We start from the raw sequence: 25,646 nt of genomic DNA on the forward strand, positions 1-25,646 counted from the left end.
AGCATAATATGGGACCTTTAATTTCAGACCCTGGGTAACTGGAGGTTCGGTCGTGCGTTGCTATTGGCTCAATTTCGGCGAGCGCAGCTGAGATTGTACTGCGCATGTGTCTTACGCTTATACTCCAATACCCATGCTCCAACCTCTTTCAATAGGCCTTGCAGTGAACCAGGAAATACATATTAAAATGTGTAATATTTGTTACAAGAAACAGAGGACTTCAAGCTTGATGCAATCTGCTTTTACCACATAACGTCCACAGAAAAATATAAACGTTACACGTCGCGTTCAAGTCCTCTAGTAAACTTTGTTCCTGTCCTGGACATTGTATCGATAAAGTTTGAATTTGAACCGTCTCCACTCTGTCAACATGATGGCGTCTGATCGACCTGTGGACGGAGTCCCTCCTTCACTGTCTGCTAAAGTGGTCGGGTATGTTGTTGACAAGCTAAACGAACAACTTTGTCACCATGTTAAATAATAATGTGGCTACTAACTGCTGTATCTAAAGGGCTACATGCGTCAGGACTGTCGTGTTCAGACCAGCAGTAGCATTAGCTTATTGCTAACAGAAATACACCACGTTGGTAATAACTGTAACGTTAAACATGAGAGCAAATGACTTCATATATCTGTTGTTTGTTGACGGCTTCGTTATAGCAGGAAGTAACATGTTTACAGTCGAAATGCCTGCAAAGGTTAATGTTAACTTTACATCTTGCTAGGTGAATTAGCTTGCTAGCTTACTAGTGCACAACCTGCTGTAGGAAGAGGAAGTGTAACATCAATGTTTATTTATGTTTCTCTGCAGGTCATTTGCCTATTTGACTGTGAGAGACAGATTGCCAACCATCTTGACTAAAGTTATAGATACAATACATCGCAACAAGAACAAGTTTTTTGAAGAATATGGAGAGGTAAGTAATGTTATTGATTGTTTTCTTTAAAGGGGACATATTATGCTCATTTTCAGGTTCATACTTGTATTTTGGGGTCTACTAGAAAAAGGTTTGCATACTTCAATGTTTAAAAAAAACTTTATTTTCCTCATGCTGTCTGCTTGAATATACTTGTATTTACCCTGCGTCTGAAACGCTCCGTTTTAGTGTATTTCAGTGGAATTGCAACAGAGTTGCGTTGCTAGGCAACAGCTTGGGTCCATGTTTCCTTCCTGTCAGCTGATGTCATTCACATACACTGCAACAGGAAATAAACTGGGACACATTTAGAATGTTTACTTTTTTAAAACTTTGAAATGGTCTAAATATTGTAGATTTGTGACATCACAAATGTTTCAAAAGCTCAGTTTCTGAATACGGGCTGTGTGTATTTCTCTGTGGATTAAGTGTTTCAATACTTTCACAGTATTTATATATAACTTAAACCTGCTTTATAATATAAAAGCCATGAAAATGTCACTTTTTACAATATGGGACCTTTAACTATATCCGGGATTATGAAACTCATTTGAAAACTTGAATTTGGTCTTGCATGCGTTTCCTCTTTATTTTCATACAGGAGGGTATCGAGGCAGAGAAGCAAACAATAGGTTTGCTGTCTAAGATGAGGAATGAGCTGCAAACTGATAAGCCAGTACTAGCACTGACAGACGAGCTGCAAGACACAGAGTACTGGAACCAGTACCTGCAGAGACAACAGAAACTGCATGGAGACGAGGAGTCCGTCAGCTGGTTCAAGTCTCCATGGCTTTATGTGGAGTGCTACATGTACCGCAGGGTACAGGAGGCCCTCTGGCTCAAGTGAGAAGCGTTTGAATCTTTTTATTGGAACTATTGCTCCCCTATTTCCTGCTTTTGATTATATGGGCTTTTTGGGCTATGCGATATATCACTATATTTGTTTTTCTTTGCCTTTTGATATGACGCTAGTCACATTGGAATACATAACAATTTGAATTTAAAGGGATAGTTAAGTTGTTTTGAAATGGGGATATATGAGGTACTTATCCATAGTAGGTGTAGTACTTAATGTAGATAACAGTCGGCGTGCCCCAGCATCAAGAAACAGAAAGGAGCACTTGCACCGGAGCAAAGCTACTGTATAAAGTGCTGTGGACGGGAATGGCGGAAAAAACTATTTTAGCCACCTTAAAGAAAGACTCGCCTAAAAATTCTATATCTGTTTAAGTGTACGCTATATTTAGAATAGTTTCACTGCTTTATCTTGCTGTCAGACAGCCCTTTCCTTCTCCTTTCCGACGGGGAACTGAACTGAAAGTGAAACTTCTCCATGCTCTCTCCAAAGCCAGCAGTCTCAGATGATAAAAACAGTATAGATACATTTCACTTTAAGTTCAATTCGCCGTTGGAAAATATTCTAAACATAGAGTATGCTCAAACAGATATCATTTTTTTTAGTTGAGCCTTTATTTTAGGTAGCTAAAATGCATTTTTCTGCCGTCCCCATCCACAGCACTGTATTGCTTTGCTATGGTGCTGTCGCTCCTGTCTGTTTCTTGATGCTGGGGGCGTGCCGACCGCAATCTGCTGTAGGTAATACACCTACTTTTCATAAGTACCTCATACAACCCCACTTCAAAACTTAAGCTGTCAATTTTTGTTTTCTCTCTCAGTTGTTCAGAAATCATCCTCGGAAAAATCTGACACAGCATATTGTTACTTTAGACAGCAAAACTGAGTGTCATTATTCTCATTATTGAAAGAAATGATAAGGGATATTATTACAACATTAAAATTACAATGTTGGCTTAATGATAAAAAAAAGTAAATATTGGAATATTGTAGCCTTAGGAGAAGTACAGTAAATACAGCTTTTCCTGTTTCTTTATATTGTGTTCTAGTACTCCTAGTTCCCTAGTCATGATTTTATCTGTGCTTTTATTTCAGTCCTCCCATCAGTGACTATGACGTCTTTAATGAGGCAAAGACTCAGAGCTTTTTTGAGTCTCAGCAGGCTATAATGGCCTTGTGTACATACTTCGGGGGCATCAACAAGAACATGAAGGAACTCTCCAAGAATCAGCTGTTTGAGCATTTTATCAAACTGTTACAGGTTAGTGTCTACTATACCAGCTCAATACAAGATTATCAAGTGAGTGAAGTTAAAGCCGTACTAATCAATATTTTCATATCAACTGTGGTTCAAATGATGATATGTCATGTGAGCAAGTTTTTCATATTGATTAACCCACAGATACTTATTACCCGATTCTGCAGTTCCCCTTGGCTCTATAAAAGATTTTAGCTTTTAACAGCCTGCAACTTTAATGTTTTAACCAAAATTCACAAGTGGGATATTTACTGACGTATTTTATGTCGTAGAACAAAACGTTAAAATCTCTTAAGCTTGTGTTAACCACAGACCTTATTTCAGGCGTCTTAACTAAAAACCCATTCAAAAAACCATTGACTTCCAGACGAGGGAACCGGAAATGCTGAAATGCTAATTCATATCTGGGTTTTAGGACTCATTCCTGTAGCACTCTATTGGTTCAGGTTTAACTTTTTTATTTGACACTTCCTAGGTTTCGCTGTGGGGAAACAAGTGTGATCTGTCTATCTCTGCTGGCCAAGACAACTCCCAGAAGACCAGTCCAATAGATTCCCTCAACAGCCTACAACCCTTCATCTTGGTGAATGACTCCAACATGGTGTGGTCAACTCTTATTTCTGCCCAAAGGCCAGGACAATCAGAGAAAGCCACTGCTGTGAGAGTGGATATTGTTCTAGACAATGCTGGCTTTGAGTTATTCACTGACTTGGTCTTAGCAGATTTCCTGGTTTCCTCCGGCCTTGCCCACGAGGTCCATTTTCACGGCAAATGCATCCCGTGGTTTGTCTCTGATGTCACAGCTAACGATTTTCAGTGGACCATCCGGCAGACCATGGCGGCCAATCACAGATGGATGTCAAAGTGTGGTGTCCAGTGGAAGAGCCACCTGAAGGAAGGCGTGTGGACCTATCATGATCATCCTTTCTGGACACAGCCCCATGAGTTCTCTGACATGGCAGCTGATGCTCCTGACCTGTACGCAACCCTGCAGGGGGCAGACCTGGTGCTGTTTAAAGGTGATCTCAACTACAGAAAGCTGACGGGGGACAGGGACTGGGATCACACAGTGGGCTTCGATACTGCGCTACGAGGTTTTGGGCCTGCGCCACTATGTAGCCTGAGGACTCTCAAGGCCAACGTTCAGGTCGGTCTGCAGCCGGGCCAAGGGGAGACGCTCAGCTCCCAAGATCCAGACTGGATGACCAGCGGCAAATACGCTGTCATTCAATTCTACGGCTCAAAGTCAGAACAGAAAGACTGACCTTAGGATCTCATTGGGAAGACGTGGATTCATTAGAACATCACAATGAGAAGGAGTTACCTTTAAGCCATACGACCATTAAGTTACCCACGGTTGTTAAATTGTGTATTTGTTCCTCATCGTCAGTTAGCACTTCGTCATGTTTGATATAGAAATGCACAGTAACAGAGATATTTAAGTTATTTTCACAACATATTTGTACCATGTCGTACTTAAAATGTTAGCACTTTTAGATCTAAATGTTTTCTCATGATTTGAACAACTGTTTACGGTGACACATTTATCCTCTGAGGTAACAAATCAAGGTTGCTTTCTATCGCAAATAGCTTGTGTTGTGCACAATGTATTAAGTCATAATGTTTACAGGTTAATGTAGATGCTATTAACAATTATTGAGTAAGAATTGGACTTTATAAATCTTTGTCCTGGAGCAGCAATACTTTTCTTTTTGCATGCAGTTGAGGAGAATGATGATAAATGTAATATATAGATATTTTTGTTTTCATTTAGCTTAGCTCAGGTTGTCTTACTGTTGCACTCGGTGTCATTGATATGCATGCATCAATACAATCAAAACATGCAGACAGACATTTCAATTCAGCTAAGGCAGATTTTAACATCATTTGATAACTGTTTTGCTCAGTTTGAAAGACGGTAGACTGTTATTGGGGTGGTGTAACAATAACAGTGACAACGTGTCCTTGTTTTGTTTAAAATGGCAACCCAGACCTCCATATCTTCATTGATGAAAGTGGATGTCTCTGTGCACAATGTTATGTCATCTAAATTCACACCGTCAGTACCTCGGAGGTGATGTTAACTGGATTCTTCTCATTGCTGCCTGGGGGAAATCATATCATTTTCATTAAGGGGTTTGATTTAATAAAGAACTGCACTGACTGGTCTTTTTTCCCGCTGTCTTACTTAACAAGCATTATATATGGAAGATGGGGGTAATCTTTATCAGCATTATCTAGCCAATTGCATTTTTTTATCTAGTGTATGAATCCAGATGGTTTATGGATCAGTCAACGTTGTTCAAGTGCAGCAACAGTATTTTATTTACATGCAATTTTCAGCCAAATATTGTGAACCAATTCACCTAAAATTGTGAGCAAATGCATCTGTGCACAGATAATTCATCAGTTGATATCTTAAATTTTCACCAGTTTTGTGACATTTTTCATTGATATTTTATAACTAACTATAGCTGTTGACCTTTCATGTACCCCAGGTCAGTGTGGACCTAGAAAAACAGCCAACATAACAGCTGGAAATGCTGCAACATGTGCATTACAATTCCAGAATGAGCTGCAAAAACTGATTGGCATCATTTAGGCTGCTGACATGCTGTAAAAGTGGTCTGTCATGAAAATTAAGTCAATTACAGCAGGAAGCAGCCTATCTTGAGCCATTTAGGTGATTTTAGCTGTTTCATTTCTAACCCTTCATTTTCCTGTTTTCTAATATAACCCAGGTCTTCATTTTATTCCAGGGGAAATGCTAAAAAAATATGTATCATCAGGGCTACTTGTTTTCCACTTGACCTGACATGTCCTGAAAATTGGGCTGTTTACTCAAGAAAGATGTTGCGCAGAGAAGGGAAAATGAAGTCCTTGTGCCAAATGTTCAGGTTGTCCTCTGGGGGAGGCTGCTGCTTGGGATACTTTTTATCTTTATGAATTTCTTGCATTATTGACTAGTGTCAGCTGACAGTTTTATGTAGAAATAAGTCTATTTTAACCCAAATTATATGATGATTTTTATCATTTCTATCATTGGGTATTAGTTATGAAATTGACCTCTTGCAAATGTGTGCACTAAATAATTATTTCTACATTAAACTCCTGTTGTAACTGCTTTTATTTTTTATTATTTGATTATTTTTTATCATCATCATTGGTTCTGAATTCTGAAATTGATCATTTGAAAATAACCTCTTGCAAATGTGTGCACTAAATTATTATTTCTACTTTGAACTCCTGTTTTAACTTCTTTTATTTTACACTTGCCATGCATATTGGAAAATAATCCCTCCATTTATAGTTTGTTATTCTTGATTTCTTAGAAGTGTTTCAGCTCGCAAGGTTGTTTTTTTTACCTTGACGCCTGGTCCCAAAACATGCAAGGAACCTGGAACTTTTGGAACATTGATTTCTTTAGATCTTTATTTACATAAATACCCTGCCCCTTTGCTCTGATTTGTTTAAATGTTCTATTTAATCTGTGACTTGACCTGGTAAAGTAATGATTAACTTGTCCATATTGTGGTCCTATAATATATGGCATCCTCCTTTCAATGAAATGTCACTTTTTTTTATTTCTGTAAATATCTTGGTAATGCTTCTTAAAATATTTAATTTAGGTCATGCAGCATCTGATTAAAATAACCATCAATCCCTTCATTTGGGATTGATTGTGTAATTATTGGCTGTTGGAATGAGATTTGACCTCCTGCTCTGTTTGCTGTGTTATGGTGACCTGGCACTAAAACACACCGTGGTTTAGTTATCGATTTGGCTGCATCTTTAATTTGTTTATCCTCTTTTTTTTTGACCTTTCCACTGTTACCATTGTTTCCAATGAGCCCAGCTAGATTTCTGAGCGTCAGCGAGAGGAGAGAGGCAAACGGAGAGGGAGAGACGAGGTTCAAATAGTCCCAGTGTTGCAGAGCAGATAGAGGATGATTCATGTGTGAGAGGTGAGTAGTGTATCATGGTAGATTTTGGCTTTCATTTAGCCACCATTGTTTAAAACCATTGTCCTAATGTTTCTCATTTCCACAGTGATTTGATTAACTGCAGAGTCTCAGGTGTATTCAATAATCTGGCTACAAATAGACCTCTCATACGTCATGCTGGTAGCTTTCTGAGTATGTGATACATTAAACAGCTTAGTGCCAGTTTACAGATGTTTTTTCTCTGGGTGCCAGCTGCAACCAGCAAAAGCCTTTCAATGCAAGAATTAGGTGAAGTTGGAAGAAAATAGTGGAGTGAGAGAGAGGACAGGGAAGTTATTTGGGAATCAGTCCATCTTCCTCTTTCTTTATCCCTCCAACTAGGGAGGAGTCGTTTTGGATGTTTTTTTTCTTTTAGCTTGGTAGGCGGAAGCTTAAGGCAGATAGGGCAAAGGGACTGGAAGAATAGTGGACGTTTCAAGTTGCCTGAAGGGCTTTATTGGAAAAAAGGCAAGGGAGACAGAGAGAGGTAGAGAGAGAGAGAGAGAGCAGCACTCATCTCCACTCCCCCTCCTAGCAAATGGAAGTGCAAGTCTAAATCATGTTGCATATCAGTGCTGTTGTGCTGTGATGTTGCTCAGGCAGAGCCTGACGCAGAGCAAGCAGCCTTGTGGACCAGCACTCAGACCCAGGATCAGCCCAGCCTTCTCAGAACTGGAGACCCTCTCCTCGCAACGTCCCTCGCCTCCACCGCGTGCCCCCTTCAGTGACATGTACCCCGAAGAGAGCCGGGGGTCCGGAGGGGTAGCCACTGTGGACTTCCTGGAAGGGACATACGACTATGCCGCCCCCACCCCTGCCCCGACTCCTCTTTACAGCCACTCCACTGCTGGCTACTACTCTGCTCCTCTGGACTCCCACGGACCACCCTCAGGTGGCAGCCTTCAGTCCCTGGGTAGTGGGCCTAGCAGTCCTCTTGTGTTCGTGCCCTCCAGCCCCCGACTCAGCCCCTTTATGCACCCACCCAGCCACCACTATTTGGAAACCACCTCAACACCCGTCTACAGGTGAGATAATACAATTTCTCTTTATTACCAGAGTGGAGAAAAAGTGTTTGTTGTGTGCTTGGAAAAAAGTTATTTTTATAGACATTTTCATCAACAAGTGTGAATCACTGCTGAACCATTAAGTGAAGTTGCTGGATTGTTGTCCATTACCTCTGCTTGAATGTGATTGTTTGGTCAGTTGTGCTTTAGTGATTATTTAACTGAAAGGTGAAGTGCAATCAAAAAATCAATAGACATCAGAGTCAGATTTGTCTCTCCTGTGTGTTTTTTTGCCTACTCCATTATAATGTGAATACAAAGTTAAAGAATAATATCCATGAAGAAATAAATTCTCATTTTGTTTAATCTTGTTCATAATAATTCAGTTTCCTATTGAGTGGTTGTGTGGCATTTTGCCACATAACTAGATTTAATATCTTTCACTCACATATTATGGCATTCAGTACAGTCCTAACAATGCAGTTAAAAACAAAACATAATTATATAACTGCATTGTTTTTTTGATCTTTTGCTTTATACAAAACATTGACACTATCTCCATAGAAAGGATCAAGCTTTGCCCTGGTTTCTAATTCCAGAGATTAAGGACTTTGTCAAAGACCTTGAGGTAGGAACAATACGTAAGAACAACAGAAGCACACGTACTTCCTAACTCAGGTGGAAAAAAGTGCTCTGCTTTTGTCTCTGCCACTGTCAAATTAAAGTTGGTGTGGTAAATGTTAGAATTGTAAATAAGTAGTTACCGGCTCTAACTTTTTATGATAAAAGACATTTATTGAGCAATTTTTGACAAAATGTCCAGCTTTATTTTATGGCAAGAAAGCTATCGTATCTATTATTTCATCTGTCATTATTTTTATGAAGATTTATGAGATAATTTAACTGAGCTGAAATCCACGTCCTGTGGCAGGTCCAGTATCCCATCCAGTCAGCAGTCCGTTTCCAGAGAGGACCAGTGCGGCACCAGCGACGAGTCATACAGTGTGGGGGAGTCAGGGGCTGGAGCCGGGGCCGGGGGGTTTGAGATGGCCAAAGAGACGCGTTTCTGTGCCGTGTGCAGTGACTATGCCTCTGGGTACCACTATGGGGTGTGGTCCTGTGAGGGCTGCAAGGCCTTCTTTAAGAGGAGCATCCAGGGTAGGTAATCTAATGGATGTAATTCTCAAATGTCACCTGTTTGTGATATATCATGTCTAAGAAATGATCAGACTTAAATAAATTTTTTTTACTCTATCTGTAATTAACAGTACAATATCAACTTCATAAATGGAGCACTGTGTCCCATAAAAAATAGTTTTGCTGTCTGTCAACAAATGACAATTTAGTGTGGTTTAATCAGGCATATCTGGGAATCTAAAAAACATCCACAACAGAGAAAATGAAAGTTTGAATGTTTAAGGATGTTGATTTAGTGCGCCAGCTGCTTAGCAGGCTCATGGCTCTGAAGTGAACTGTCTGTAACCTCAACAGGGAAATAAGCAGTCAAACTGGAGCTTGATAAAGGAGAAAAAGAGGGAAAATATGTCATAAATTGTGACGTTGTGAAACAGAGATTTTAAGTTAAGGGAGTAGAATTTAAATTTCACGTTTGTTTTTATTTTCAGTCACATGTTTTAACCATTTCCTCTCTGTTTGCGTCTCATGTCTTTCGTACAACATGGTGTACAACCTCCATGTACTGCTGACTCTGTGTGCAGATAAAAACGTCATCTCCTTTTAGTGGCTCAGTAATGTTTGTGATATGATGCTTCGGTATATTGATAAGTCTTACAACGGAAGACTGGTCATAAAGAAACCAATAGTCTCCATGGCAATGACAGGGCCAAGACGCCATGTTTTAATTTTCTCCATCTCAGATCCATTTAAAAAAGGAATAGAGTGTTCCTGGCTACTAAACAACATACATCTGAACTGAACACTGGAGTGGGGGGTTTGAAGTAATAGATTTTCTTCCATTTCAGGTCACAATGACTATATGTGCCCAGCAACCAATCAGTGTACTATTGACAGGAATCGGAGGAAGAGCTGCCAGGCTTGCCGTCTTAGGAAGTGTTACGAAGTTGGCATGATGAAAGGAGGTGGGTAGAAACACCACCTACAAGACCAATCCCTTATTTATTTTACATAATGTTCTTTTTTGATATTTGCTGTCTATTACTAAATTCAGTTGTGTTATGGTTGGTTGTCCTGTTGTTTTAACTTTTAAATTGTTTAATAACTCTGATGATTTGTTTTTTCACAATTTAGCTTTTCTGTATATTGTTTTTATGTCATCAAAATAAGATAATTTGGTTGCCCAATTCTTAACAAATTTCAAAACTATTGCCATTTATCAACCATGGCTTGTTGTCAAGAGGATCTGCACAAATATGAGAGAGCTGGTGGATGCAAGATAAGCTTGCGTCTAACTTTAACATGACCTTGAAGTGATTTCCTCTTAAGGAGTACAACTACTGATTAAAACACACCCTTATTTTGTTTTCATATTTCTTGAATTACACAGGCATCCATATAATCTGTACTGCTGGACTTTGTGGTAAAAACAGGATATTAAGTCGTGTGAGCGTGGTCGAGAAAAAAGCCTGATGGGTTTATGTGTGTTTATGTTTTTTTTCTGTGTATCTGCATGTTATTTTGTATTAAAACCCTGCTGTGTGTTTAAGGTATGCGCAAGGACCGCGGGGGTGTTTTGCGGCGTGACAAACGACGGACTGGAACCAATGACAGAGACAAGGCCTCTAAGGACCAGGAGCACAGGACAGTGCCCCCCCAGGATGGGAGGAAACGCAGCAGTGCTTGTGGTGGAGGAGGAAAATCATTGCTGGCTGGCATGCCTCCTGACCAGGTGCTTATTCATGTAGAAACATCAATCCATCAATTATCTATCATCCATTATATTTTTCTGGTTTAATTTTTTTCTGTTTCTCTGCTACTTCCCCAGGTGCTCCTTCTGCTCCAGTGTGCCGAGCCCCCAATACTGTGCTCTCGTCAGAAGCTGAGCCGACCCTACACCGAGGTCACCATGATGACCCTGCTCACCAGCATGGCCGATAAGGAGCTGGTCCACATGATTGCCTGGGCCAAGAAGCTTCCAGGTACTGCTTAGTGTGGCTAGTAGGTAGTCAGACCACCATTAAATACTCAAAGGGCACTCACAAACCAACATTTAGTCCATTTTAATCAAACTCTGGTACGGTTCGTTTGGGCAGTTGTGAAAGCAGTAATTGTACTTCGGTGCGGACCAAAACAACCGGTCCGAGACCACTTTTGAAAGGTGGTCGGACCAAAACGCAGGCTGCCTGTGCGGGCACTTGATGAGATGGGCACAGGGAAACGACAGGTTAACATGAGTGGGAGAGGTCTGACCTGGACTTCTGCAGAAGTCTGATGTTTGCTTGACATGTGGGCCGAAGAGAACATACAGAATGAGCTAAATAAAGTCCACAAAAATAGTGACGTTTAAAAAGTGGTTTGAAATAAACCGCAGAAGAAGGGATTCATACGTACTGTAGATCAGTGCAGAGTCAAAGTGAAAACACTTGGACGGCAATATATCTAAGTCGGCGATTCCCTGCATAGAAGTGGCGGCTCTCAATTTGCTCTTTGTACTCGCCCCTCAGCAAATTCATTTGGTCCACTTTAAACCGAACCAGTCTAAGTAGAAAACGAACCAAAATGATCAATTTCACTGTGATTTGGACTAGTCAAGCAGACTATTGCTTGTGAAAGCGCCCTTAATTCTTTTTCAGCGGTACAAACCCCTCTTATATTGACTTTATAAGGCAGTGTATTTTCAGACCCATTTTTCAGGATAATTATTTTTAAAGATTACAACCATGTAAATTAAAAGATTCTGCTCACCCTAATACAAAGTTACTGTAACAGACTGACAACAAACAGCTGTTGACAGAGTGACAGATTAGAGACAGTTACTTTACGAGATGTTGAGCTTTGGCTTTCATATTCATATTCTGGCCTTAACTCTGTTTTGGAGCAAAAGCCTACAACTAACTGGAATTATTAAGACTCTCTTGAGACTTACCAGAAGTCTGTTGACATTCATGGGCCATTAATATCAAACATATCCTGTCTGTAATGTGGTCTGTAGGGAATTAATGCAGTTTGTTATGCACCTTTTATCGCTGTCCAAAATGAACGAACTATCCTTTCCAAACCACGTTTTTACATTAGAGCAAATAACTTGTAAGAAATAATGTCTAACAGATTATGTCTGAGTGTTGTGGGAAAAAGACAATCTTGTACAACTGCCCTAAAACTGAATGCATGAAGTCAAATAATCAGCAATAAAAATGTTTTTGTTAAAGTCTGACTTCTGTATGTCAGGCTTGTTGTAATGTCGTGTTGACCGGTCAGAATAGCAGCAACTTCTATGTAGATGGTGAAACTCATTTGCTTTCATGCATGTGATATTTTCTCAGTCAATTTATTAATTAATTATTTAAAAAAAATATATGTTTATTGAACAAACTCAAAGTTATATTGAATCCAGAAAAAACATTAATGATATACAGTATGTATTTTATTTAACAGGCCTCTTTGTCCCACTACCACAAGCCCTCCTACCCTCCAGAGACACTGCTGTCTGTTGCTATCCACAAAATAATAAAAAAAAAATTGCCCATTAAATAATATAGTCATACAGTTACTGAAGACATAACAAATAACTACTGACAAACTAAGTCACAGGAAGACTATTAAGATTATAAAAGTCTTGGATCGTAGGATTCCAGGTGAAATTACAGCCTCTCAGCACAAACTATATGTTCTCAATGCTCATTGACATCATCAGGTCTTTGAGCTAGGACTTCCAGTTTAATAAAATTCTTTTGCTCGGTACAAAACATGTGAGTCAGCTCTGCTGGAGCACCATGACATGACAATGTCCAAATTGGGACATATTTTCAATAGCTTGGAAAGAGTGGGCCTCTTTTTTTCCTAAATTTGTTTTTGAGGAAGGTCCTTAGAAAAGTCTACGTCACATCCATGACATGTTCCTTAACCACAGAATTGTTCATACCTGTGTTATTATACTGATGAATCCCATTGTCCTCGTAAATTGAAGGTCTGTGCCAGTTGATTGTAATCAGCATAAGTAAACGCCCTGCCAATCGTCTTAAAAGGAAATGAGACTGCAGGGCCGTGTGCACACACGGAAATTAAACACCCGAACGAAGGGTGGAGCACCGGACTCCAAACGTAAAAAAAAATACTTCAATAGTTCTGAAGTGGAGGTACTTCTGCAGGAAGTGAACGCCAAATGAGCGGTCATATTTAGTAGCATCAGTAGTGGACATAGAGAGGCTGTTTATAAAGATGGACAACGTGTCTCCACTTTCTCTCACGTACAGTGAGAGAAAGTGTAGCCTGAAGTGAAGCCAAAATATCCGGGATATTGGAGCCGTCATTTTGAGATTTTGATGTCATTTGGAGCCAGAGTCTGCACTGTAGCGATCGGGCGGTGGAGCCGCAGTATCGAGGTCACCTGCCCAAACAATCGCGAGCCGAGCACGGCTGCAGTTTGTCAGCGAAAGAGACTCACAGCCGCGAATCATGACATCTCACCCCCTTTTTATAGCATCAAATAACTAATTAAAACCAAACTTATCAGAAAAATTAACACTGGAACATAAATCAGCGCGATAAAAACTACCTAAAATGATAGAAATCATCTTTGGGAAAAAAGTATTTGAATGTGTACAGCCTATGGTTGTGGATATAAAATAACACAAAAAAGATGCATGGGATGCTATTACTCGTTTAGTGTTGCAGTGTTTATTTTAAAAGACAATGATGCATAAATGATAAAAAAAAACTATTATTGTGATTTAAATCCTATATTATACAACTGTAGATTTGAAGAAAACCCAATAAGCAATTATTTTGCATAGACACGTCAGCTCTCAAATGGTTGTAAGTGTGCTCTTGAGTGTGTGTCGATTTTGTTCTTACCAAATCCCAGAACAAATCCCAAATAAGAAAATAACAGAATGTCCTAAATGGGTTTCAAGAAGAAAATTCTTGTTTTTCTCAGTTGGTGGATGAGGCCCACTATCTTTCTGAAACATTCAAATGTACACATGTACTGTGTGACAGAGGTTGTGGCCCTTGATTGTTGATCTATTTGACTGCTTAGGCAACAGCAAGGTGATGGGAGACCTTTTACAGTGGAGGTACACATGGACACACACACACACACACACAAATGCAGAGTCATTACAGCGATGGTTATTACAGTCATCACCTTTGAGAGGATTGTTTGGCCAATCTGCTGGCACCCCATAGAGCCTAAACGCAGTATGGGACACATCACCCTTTTGCATGCATGCACACACACTCACGCACACACACACACCAACAAGCTCCCTAAGTGAGTAAATCCTGATTTTGAGGTATTACAACCTTATGCGTCACTAAAAGCCCAAAGGCACACAGTTTTAATTGCAAGGGGTCCCAAACAGGTTACAGAGGGGGACAATGGGAGTGAATTGTCTGTAATTACATATGAATTGAGACAGCTGAGTGCCAGCGATAAGGCTTCGTAAGACAGCAGAGAGATTACAGATGGTTTCATTTAAGTAGCCATTCCCTGCCAGGAAACAAGGGCATGCATGTTTCTATTGTTATGAGTGGGATGAAGGTGCACAGAAAACATTTAACCATGCTAAATCTACTCTGGGCGTGGATCACATTGGTCCTTTCACAAAAATGCTTGTTAGATTTCACTTCGTATGTGTGTGTTTTTCTAGGTTTCCTGCAGCTGGGCCTCCATGACCAGGTGCAGCTGCTGGAGAGCTCATGGCTGGAGGTGCTGATGATCGGACTCATCTGGAGGTCCATCCACTGCCCCGGCAAACTCATCTTCGCACAGGACCTCATACTGGACAGGTAGCCAGGAATACTCGCCTGACGTCTCTGTGACATGCACCTACTTTTTCATCTCTCTGTCACCTGCTTTTCCTCCCTATTTCTCAATCTCTCACTCTCACACAGGTCTTAAGAGTGACATATCAGCATTGTAGATTTTCCATTTCACACCTTGCCAGCCATTGTGCCACTCCAACACGCCCGCCGTAGATTGAAAGACTAATTACATGCCCCCCACGGAGAGGAGAGCAGCTTCTCTCTCACCTGAAATACCCCCTCATCATTACAGTGCTGAGCCGGCAACCAGGACAGAGATTTAATCAAAGACTCAATGCAAGGAATGATGGAAAAGGAAGAACGATGGAGGGAGAGGAGGCGGAAGAGAGGGAGCTAAATGATGAACAGAGAGGACAAAAAAAATAGAGATGCAGACATGGATTTCTGCTTTGCAGGCACAGCCTGTTCCCTCCATTTCCCCCCGTGTTCAAAGTAAACAAGCTGGACTCACCACAGTATCTATCTAGAAAGAGAGGGAGGTGGAGACAGAGAGAGGGATGAGGGAGGCATGCAGACAGACAGAGGAATGAAGGAGGCATGCAGGCAGAGACAGAGAGACAGAGCTTTTACTCTGATGTGTCTGATGGTCCTATTTGATTCCAAAGTGTATTACAGTGTATTATCTCTAAAACCTGGTCCCCGTATGAGTGTCCTCACCAAATGGACATGATGACTAAAATGCTGTAGGTCAAGGTTGACAAATTCCCTTGGCTCTGTGCTGTCCAAGTCTATCTTGCACTCTAAGCACTGGTTATTATCCATCTTTCCGTCACTTTTCAACTGTGCTGACAAATGGAGCGTTACAGTGATTTGGTCCATTAGTTGTTTATCTGGCCACTCTTTGGATAGTTTAATGGTCGCAGATGATGTCAGGTTTTAGTTTTTTTCTGCTGATGGTGCACTGCAGGTCAGAACTTGGACTCTGTTTTTGTGTGACTTTCAGAATTTTAAATGCAAAAGAAAAGAGAAATTCAAAACTCTAAAATAAAAAATAAAAAATCCTCCATGTCATGTTTTCTTTCATTCTGCTCTCCAGGAACGAAGGCGACTGTGTCGAAGGCATGGCTGAGATCTTTGACATGCTGCTGGCTACTGCTTCCCGCTTCCGCTTGCTCAAACTCAAACCCGAGGAGTTTGTCTGTCTCAAAGCTATCATCTTGCTCAACTCTGGTGAGGCCACATGTGTGAGTGTTTGCTGTTTTAGTCACCTTCTTGTGAAACATTTTCAGTAAAACCGAGCGTCAACTGATGCCTGGAAACACTGACCGTGGGCAGCAGAGACACTTCTCTAATAAAAACAAAAGCTCTCTAGCTTAATTTTTTAATTCCACACCACTTTGTTGCAGGTTTACGTTTTTGTTCTGGAGAGTAAATATTGAATAATGCCAAATTACACCCACAGAGGTGTAACTCTGAACGCTACTCAGGCACATTAGGCGAACAGACTGTTCTTGAGAGGCCTGTACCCTCAAAAGGCCCTCAATATGCCCTGATAACTGTTCCCATGACAACATGAGGAAGCACAGAGGGCTGTGTTTGTCCCGGAGATTGAGATATTCTATATGGGTAACTGAGTAGACTAAATACCAGCGGGATGACACAACTGGCACAGCTGCTAGAGCCGGATGAACGTTTGATTGCTGTGTGGGCAATACTGCATCTGCAATTAATGCTCTGCTCTTATGTGCATGTGTGAGTCAGATCTTTTATGAAGTTATTGTTTTTTGTTTTTAGCTTAAATCTGTTGCAAGTTGAGTGAGATATGAGGTATATTACTCCTACTGAAGTTTCTGTTTAAGATCATAAAGGTCCATTAGCTTGACAAATTTACAGTAAGCTTGTATTCCTCTGTAAGGTGCCTTCTCTTTCTGCACCGGCACAATGGAGCCCCTCCACGACACCGTGGCAGTGCAGAGCATGCTCGACACCATCACAGACGCTCTCATACATCATATCAGCCAATCAGGGTGCTCGGTTCAGCAGCAGTCCAGACGACAGGCCCAGCTGCTCCTCCTGCTCTCCCACATCAGGCACATGAGGTGAAATTCAATTAAAAATGTCTCTTTTGTTTTTACCGTATTAAAAGTCTTTCCTTTTCAACATGTTCTGCTAAGAATCATGCTTCAGTAAGCTGCATTGGTTCTTTGAGGTGGTAGGAGCTTAAAAGATAAATGCTTTAAAAGGGTTTATTTACTATACTGACTTTTTAATGATTTTTTTATGACATACTATACTAGTAGTAGTACTAGTACTACATTTTTTTCATGAAACCTTTCGACATACTATACTGTCTTTTTTTCATGACATTTTTCGACATACTGTACTATGACTTTTTATGACGTATTATATTACGACTATTTTTTATGAATTATGACATTTTTCGACATTACATTTTTTCATGACATTTCAACATACTATACTATGACTGTTTTTCATGTCATTTTTTCCACATACTACAATAAGACTTTTTTAATGTCCTTTTTTAACATACTATACTATGACTTTGTTAACTTTTTTAACATACTATACTATGACTTTGTTAACTTTTTCGACATACTATACTATGACTTTTTTTTCGACATAGTATACTATGACTTTTTTTTCGACATAGTATACTATGACTTTTTTTGACATACTATACTTTGACTTTTTTTTCGACAAACTACTATAATATGACTTTTTAATTTTTTCAACATACTATCCTATGACTTTTTTGACATACTATACTAAGACTTTTTCACATTTTTTTCGACATGCTATGCTATGACTTTTTTTGCATTTATTTCGACATGCTATACTATGACTTTTTTTTTGACATACTATACTAAGATTTTTTTTGACATACTATACTATGACTTTTTCGCATATTTTGACGTACTATACTATGACTGAATTTTTTCGACATACTATCCTGTGACTTTTTCGACATACTGTACTATGACTTTTTTTTTTAAATTCTACATACTATACTATGACTTTAAATACAATTTAGACATATTATACTATGACTTTTTTGAAGTTTTTTTCTACATACTATACTATGACTTTTTAAAAAATTTTTCGACATACTATACTATGACTTTTTTTCCCCAACATACTATACTATGATTTTTTTGACATACATCTGACTTTTTTAAGTTTTTTCGACATTTCTTTCAACATGATATACTATGACTTTTTTTTCGACTCACTATATTATGACTTCAAAAAAAAATTAAACCATGTATTTGTAAAAGATTTCCATCTTTTGTAGGAACAAATGGGCCTGGTGCTAAGTGATACAGACATGGTAGAGAAATCAGAAAGCATTTAGAGACCCCCTAACACAGTTGATTTATGGACAGGAAAAAAATACAGAAAAACTCTAGCCTTATTAAATATAAATTGCTTAGGAGGATAATCCTTCGAAGAGAGTAGGGCAAAACCTGAATAATAAATAACTGAATAAAAAGCAACTGAAGGGCTAAAAAGAAGAAGGTATTAACAGATGGAATTATAAAATTGAAAAGAGCCTTCAGGGATGTAGAAAACATTCTGTAGCTTTTCTCATTAACTGACTGATTCATAAACTCAGTCTAATTCCTCATCTCCCTTTTGTTTACACTTCCTGCAGCAACAAAGGCATGGAGCATCTCTACAGCATGAAGTGCAAGAACAAAGTGCCTCTGTACGACCTGCTGCTCGAGATGCTAGACGCTCACCGCATCCAGCGTCCAGACAGACCAGGTCAGCCCTGGTCCCAGGTTGATGGAGAGCCTCCCTTCACCATCAGCAACAATAACAACAGCAGCAGCAGTGGCGGCGCCTCAGGTGGTTCCAGTTCAGGACCCCGAGTCAGCTATGAGAGCCCTGGCAGAGCCCCCACAGTCCTGCAGTACGGTGGGTCCCGTTCTGACTGCACCCACATCCTATGAGACAGAGCACAGCAAGCAACATCTGAAGGTTGTAGATGTGTGTTGTGCAGAATGAGAGGTGTTTGGGAATAAAGTATAAAGGTTGTATTTGAATTCATTTCATGAGATAATTATTTATAAATTAAGTGATTTTGTAGCTGTTGTTTTTTCCTTTGCACTACATCAATTCACTACAATATGAGCGTCAATGCATTTAATCTTTTATGCTGCCTTTCATAATCTGTGATTTTGAGTCAGTCTCTAACAGCTTTACAGCAGGTGTCATATATAATGACGAGCAGATCATTTTTCTTTTTATTCGCCTCAACCAAAGTGCACTTTCTCTGGGGTTTAAGGGGCTATTGGGCATTATTTTTACTTTACATATTACACAAAACTGATTCAAATTATTGTGTAATTTATTTTGTGTTTAAATTCACACATTGTTAAAGTAAAAACATCAGGTATTGTGTTTTCCGCACACACAATTTTAACCTTTAATATATTTGGGAAGAAAATGATGTCAATGATGAAATTGTGAAATGAACAGTGGCCTAGGATATATCTGTTGAATTTTTAAATAGCTAAAAATTGCACAAGCAAATCCTAGACATAATGAAGGAAGTTTATTGTTGGGAAAAGTCTAATCTATCCACAGCTTTTTGTGTGTAGTCGGTTGGGTCTTAATGCTTACTTGCACCAAAGTTTTTTCTGAATTTGTCATGTCTTAAATATGTGTGTGTATGTGTGTGTGTGTGTGTGGCAGAGAGACAGAGCTGTGAGCGGCTCCAAGCTGATTTTATGCATAGATTTTTGTCTTGATGCAGTTGTTCAACATTTCAAACTCTTCAACGCTACAACTGGTTATTGTTCATCCACTAATTCAGTGATAACATGTTGAGTTTGGCTGGATTTACACACCTCCAAAAAAAAAAAAAAAAGTATCGTGTAAACATATCATTTTTTAATAAATGTACGAAATTGTATCCATTTGTTTAAAAGATATCTGAAATGGACATTGTCGGAGCTGTTTTTGAGAACTGAGCCCATATATTTTTGTGCTTTTATTTTGAAGCTTGTGCTCTTATTTTGAAGCCTTGGCGCACCTGCTGACTTAATTGCAGTGGTTTCACAGGTGTTTCTTTTAGCTAATCAGCACAGTAAGACGCCAGTGCAACGTTTTTCAACCGCTTCATTAGTTTCCAGTTTCTTTGCATAATAATAATAAAATGTAAATATTATTGGATTATCATCGGTGATTGGTTGGACTGGACTGTTGGAGCCAAGCTGCAGCAAAGCAACATTTCAATCATGATAAATAACACAACTCATCGCTCAAGCGTGTTGGAAGCTCTGCTGGGCTCAAAATCTTGGTAATTAAAAGCCAATACAGACATGATCAGGTGTTTCCTGTGTAGAAATTCAGCAAAAGGAACTTACTGTATGTGCATGTTGCATTTGCAACACAGAGCAAAGTTGTTGTTGCACCAAGAGGAGACTGCATTCGAAACCGCATACTATACTAGTAGTACTGATTGATTGATTGATTGATTGATTGATGAAAAGCCTCGAGCTGTTAAGTGTAAATCCAGTCAAACCTGAACTGACTGTCATTTGTTTACTGTGCATTCAAATAAAAACATTCATTGGGAAAATATTGTTTATCACTGTGTTTATCCTGAGTTTGTAAACCAAAGTAAAGCACAAGAATACCAAGTAAATATTAAAAAAAGTCATAGTGTAGTATATCATAAAAGTCATAGTATAGTATGTCATAAAAAAGTCATAGTATCGTACATAAAAAAATATTATGAAAAAAGTCAGTATATGTCTTAAAAAAGTCATAGTATAGTATGTGAAAAAAAGTCATACTAAAGTACATAAAAAAATATTATAAAAAAGTCATAGTATAGTATGTAATAAAAGTCATAGTATAGCATGTCGAAAAATGTAATGAAAAAAAAGTCAGTGTATAGTATGTCAAAAAAATTCATGAAAAAAAGTCATAGTATGTCAAAACATTTTATGAAATAAAAGCATAGTATAGTATGTCGAAAATTCATGAAAAAAGTCATTGTATATGTCGAAAAATGTTATGAAACAAAAGTCATAGTATAGTATGTAGAAAAATGTAAAAAAAAAATCTTAGTATAGTATGTTCAAAAAATTTCATGAAAAAAAGTCATAGTATAGTATATCTAGAAATGTTATGAAAAAAAGTCAGTGTAAAGTGTTGGAAAAATGTTATGAAAAAAGTCATAGTATAGTATGTCGAAAAATGTGAAAAAAACGTCAGTATAGTATGTCGAAAAATTTAATCCAAAAAGTCATAGTAATGTATGTCGAAAAATGTTATGAAAAAAACGTCATAGTATAGTATGTCGAAAAGTTTCACGAAAAAAAAGCCATAGTATAGTATGTCGAAAATTTTTATAAAAGTGAAGTCATAGTCATTCATAATTTTTTCTCTTGAGATTAGAAACCAAACTAAAGGCCAAGAATACACAGAAATAAATATTTCATGTTATTTTATTTGCAAAGAGTATTCTTCATGAAGTCGGCATTAGCAAACTGTACATACATAAATAACCATTTTCATATTTCATCACTTTTTACAGATTCTGTTTTAACAACGCAGTGATTCTGATGTCTCATCACCACAGAATAATTATCGCAGTTATTACAAAGCTCACTATTTCATGTCGCAGCCGGCTACTAAAACACTACCAATGATTGTTTGGCTTTCTTAAAAGCGGGGGACTTTCAAGTGCATGCTCAAACAGAAAGATAAAAAAATAACTGCCTGTATTCAAAGGCATTTCAACAAAAATATACAAATCAGTTGAGAGCTAATATCTTTTTTTCATATGTACCCCGGTTGATTAAATACTGAAATTAAAAACAGGAATACAAGCCTTGGCTTTTGGGGAAAGAAGTCGGCCATCTAGGCTGGACGGCTTCAGTGCAGTACCTTCGACAGTGCTCATGTCAGTGCTATAGGTTCAGATTTTAGCTTAAATGTCATAAGAAAACTTCATTTACAAATTGAAGCAGGTTCATCCTTCAGAAAGTACTCCTGGTGAGCAGATTTCTCTTATGTCGGAGTAGTTCTTCAAATGTGTCTTTTGAAACTCTTCACATCTGAGACTGTGAATGATTGCTACTCAAACTGTAAGTCTACTGTACAATTTACAGGTTCAATATCCCACACTCAAGGTGGTGCTTTAGCTTCATCAATACTAACAATCTATTAACTGATTGAACGCTAAATAAATAGTAGCAGCACTGGATATCATGGACAAAAAGCACGGTCGACTTTGGCTCCCAACATACAGTATATAAATAGTGCTTTGATTTCTCAGGTTTCTTCAGGAACCTTAAAAAATAATATACACATTTAAGTTAAAACAAAATGAAATATTTTTGGGGAGACGGGATCTCCAGATGAAGGTCCGTTTATTCTGGAGAGGGGGTTTAAAGGGTTGGGGTGATTTCAGGAGTGGGTGTGCAATGTTAAAGAAGTCTTCATATCACCTCTGAATCACTTCATGATGCATGTTCGCTTCCCAGCAGGGGAAGACTTTGTTGCTTTTTAGGGCACGGGTTGAAGAGGAAACATTCAATGGAGTCCTTGGCAAAGCAGTAGATATTCAGCTGCTTCTCATATGGGCGGAGGTCCGTTGGTGTAGCGCAGCATGGGATGGAAGGAGCGGGCAAAGTTGTTGGCGTGGTGGCAGCTGTAGTCCTGCTCGGTCATGGGCACCAGGCAGGCCAGGCCGATGAGGAGCAGGAGGAGCAGCTGGACGGGAAGCGCAGCCCTGAGGACCCGCAGCAGGAAGGACTGGCCTTTTGAGGGGGAGGACGAGGACGAGGAGATGCCGTCCGGAAGGTCAGAACGGGAGGAAACGCAGCCAGCGGCGCCTGGTGATCTGCTCCGGCTGCAGAAACAAAGAGTTAAGTTAACCAGCAAAGAACAAACCTGAGTTCACTAGTATTTGCAAATCTTGTTTTGTTAAAACCCCTTGATAGCTTTTTCGGATTTGGTTACAATTTTAGGTTTATGACAAATGCTCCAAATTCATGGGCTTGAATCAGAAATGCATGATGACCAAGATAAGTTTTGTCAAAACAAATCATCAATTGTTTTTAATCACAAAAAAAGTCATATTATAGTACGTCATAAAAATAGTCATAGTATAGTACGTAAAATGTTATAAAAAGTCATAGTATGTCATAAAGTCACATTGTAGTATGTCGAAAAATGTAATGAAAAAAAAGTCATAGAATAGTACGTCGAAAAAAGTAATAAAAAGCAATAGTATAGTGTCGAAAAAAAGTCATTGTATAGTATGTTGACATTTTTTTAAAAAGTCAAAGTATATCTTGAAAAAAAGTCATTCTATAGTATGTCAAAAAAAGAAAAAAAAAAGTCATAGTATAGTATGTTGAGGAAATAAAAAAAGTCATATTATGTCAAACAAAGACATAGTATGGTATGTCGAAAAAAATAAAAAACTGATAGCATAGTATCAAAATAAGTCTTCCTATAGTATGTTGAAAAAAAGTCATAGTATTGTATGTCGAAAAAATTAAAAAGTCAGTATAATGTCGAATATTTTTTAAAGTCATAATATATTATGTAGAAAAAAAGTCATAGTATGTCAAAAAAATAATAGTCATAGTATAGTATGTGGAAAAAATAAAACAATTCATAATCTAGTATGTCGAATTAAAAAAAAAAAAAAAAAGTCAGGGCAGCTTGTCGAAAAAAATTAAACATTTATAGCAGTGTAAAAAAAAGTCTTCCTATAGTATACCGTAAAAAAGTCATACTATTGTATGTCAAAAAAATAAGTCATAATATATTATGTCGAAAAAAGTCATAGTATAGTATGTCGTTGGAAAAAAAGTCATAGTATGTAAAAAAAATAGTCATAGTATAGTATGTTGAAAAAATTTTAAAAAATCATAATCTAGTATGTCGAAAAAAGTCATAGTATGTCAAAAAAGAAATTATAGCGTATGTCAAAAAGTCATCCTATAGTATGTCAAAAAAAGTCAAAGGATTGTATGTCAAAAAAATAAAAAAAGTCATATAGTATGTCAAAAAAAATAAGTCATAGTATATTATGTTGAAAAAAGTCATAGAATGGTATTTTGTAAAAAATTAAAGATTTATAGCAGTGTCAAAAAAAAGTCAGTATTGTACGTCGAAAAACAAAAAGTCATCCTATAGTATGTTGAAAAAAAGTCATACTATAGTTTATCGAATAAATAAAAAAGTCATGAAATATTATGTAAAAAAAAGTCATAGTATAGTATGTCAAAAAAAAAGGTCAGTGTAGTATGTCGAAAAAATAAAAAAGTCACAGTATAGTCAACTATGTTGAAAAATATCATGAAAAAAGTCATAGTATAGTTTATAGAAAAATTATTTCTAATTTGAGTAAATCTGGCAATTCTGACATTTCAAGTAGGTTATAACAAACATGCTTGCAAATACTATTTTACCCATGTTATGCAAAATAAAAACTTAAATCACTCAACAGGAAGGAAAGCAAAAATGCAGCAAATAGACCCTGATCCAACAGTTAGAGAGATTGAGAGCATCACAAAGGTGAATACACGTACAGTAGACCTGCATAAGCACACAAAACAGGCACAAACACACTTAGAAAACCACAAGCATTCGTAGATAGCCGGCTGTGAGTCACTGGGGGGGGGAAACACTCTGACTTTAGAGCCGAGTGTGTGAGAGTTCAATGCCACGTCTCATTCCAAACAAACGCAGGAGAAATGCCAAATGCCTCTCTGGAGATTTCCACGATTAGAGCCAAGACTCAAGGGGAGGAACAGCATGTTCTTAATGCGTCTCATCCTCAAAGAAGCTGGAGGAGGGTCAGACACGCTGACCGTCCTCCAGCCTCTCACTCCGCAGCCTACCAATTTCATTCAATTATTTAGTCCTCCTGGATGTTACAACAGGGCTGTTGCATGCATGAGCAGCATGTGCACATCGTGTGTGCGTGTTTATATATATATATATGTGGCTCATGGCAACCTCTCCTGCTTTGCTAGATTTCAGTATCCACACCCCATTAATATGTGATAGAGAGTCCCTGCTCCTCATATAAAGGATGCTATCAGGGGAAAACAAAGACATTATTTCTGCTACAACACTCACGGCAAGACTAGTTTAGGCTGAGTCTTCACCAGGCCTGTGTGTTGTTGTTGGCAGTTAATGGAAATCATAGAAAGTTAAGAGAGAGCCAGAGGTGGGTGAGTTAAGAGGTCTGGAAAGGAAACATAGGAAAGAAAGTGGGAGTTAAGATATAAAGGAAAAAAGCGCAGGAGTTATTGCATCATATCCTGCTTTCAACTATGAAGAGAATGAAACAGGAAGGAAACATGATGAAAGAAAAACAGCTAAAGGAACAAGGGCTGAGGGGGTCACTGGGATTCAGATAATGCCATCTAGTGGGCGAGGAGAGTGCTACAGTCATTCTGAGAGAGGAGAAGCAAAAAGTATGACAAGGCAATATTTCATGGTGCCATTCAAAAAGCAGCAGGGCAAAGAGAAGCAGTGAAATAAAACATTTAAAGGAGAAAGGGAGTGGCCTGATGTAGGCGATTCCCCCCTCGTTTAAGAGCTGACAACATGGTCTCTAGAATATGGGAGGATCATGGAACGCAGGGTTAAAGCCTAAAAACCAATCGGTTAAAGAGGCTTAGAATCAAAATCATCTAATAATCCCATATATTTTACAATCAGT

General features: G+C 38.5%; 3 protein-coding genes across 15 annotated transcripts in view; 2 read left to right on the forward strand and 1 right to left on the reverse strand.

The window, feature by feature from the left end:
* Window positions 1-110: 110 nt before the first annotated feature.
* armt1 (acidic residue methyltransferase 1) lies at window positions 111-5,194 on the forward strand. Its single transcript, XM_074614958.1, has 5 exons — window positions 111-432; window positions 812-917; window positions 1,519-1,760; window positions 2,868-3,033; window positions 3,506-5,194. Exons 1-5 carry the CDS (start codon window positions 371-373, stop codon window positions 4,292-4,294), a joined length of 1,365 nt encoding a protein of 454 aa, XP_074471059.1. The 5' UTR covers window positions 111-370; the 3' UTR covers window positions 4,295-5,194.
* Window positions 5,195-6,841: 1,647 nt separating this feature from the next.
* On the forward strand, window positions 6,842-20,528 carry esr1 (estrogen receptor 1). 3 transcript variants are annotated; one of them, XM_074614952.1, is made up of 10 exons: window positions 6,842-6,995; window positions 7,613-8,038; window positions 8,949-9,175; window positions 10,000-10,116; window positions 10,702-10,883; window positions 10,980-11,133; window positions 14,806-14,944; window positions 16,017-16,150; window positions 16,836-17,019; window positions 18,594-20,528. In XM_074614952.1, the coding sequence occupies exons 1-10, from the start codon at window positions 6,985-6,987 to the stop codon at window positions 18,892-18,894; spliced, it is 1,875 nt and encodes a 624-aa protein (XP_074471053.1). In that variant the 5' UTR covers window positions 6,842-6,984; the 3' UTR covers window positions 18,895-20,528. The 3 variants fall into 3 exon arrangements, with proteins under 3 accessions (XP_074471053.1, XP_074471055.1, XP_074471056.1); XM_074614954.1 differs by lacking the exon at window positions 6,842-6,995 and having other exon boundaries at window positions 7,030-8,038; window positions 16,017-16,164; window positions 18,594-18,734; XM_074614955.1 differs by lacking the exons at window positions 6,842-6,995; window positions 16,017-16,150 and having other exon boundaries at window positions 7,030-8,038; window positions 18,594-18,852.
* Window positions 20,529-21,384: 856 nt separating this feature from the next.
* The window catches only part of LOC141755761 (nesprin-1-like), a 97,312-nt gene continuing 93,050 nt past the window's right edge, over window positions 21,385-25,646 (reverse strand). For 10 of the 11 annotated variants that reach the window (XM_074614936.1, XM_074614942.1, XM_074614941.1 and 7 more), the window contains one exon: window positions 21,385-22,811. In XM_074614936.1, coding sequence (XP_074471037.1) covers window positions 22,535-22,811 — 277 coding nt within the window. In that variant the 3' untranslated portion in view covers window positions 21,385-22,534. The remainder of the gene's footprint in view (window positions 22,812-25,646) is intronic. The other variant, XM_074614943.1, reaches the window with a different exon arrangement.

This window comes from Sebastes fasciatus, chromosome 18, assembly GCF_043250625.1.
Source record: "Sebastes fasciatus isolate fSebFas1 chromosome 18, fSebFas1.pri, whole genome shotgun sequence".
Taxonomy (NCBI): domain Eukaryota; kingdom Metazoa; phylum Chordata; class Actinopteri; order Perciformes; family Sebastidae; genus Sebastes; species Sebastes fasciatus.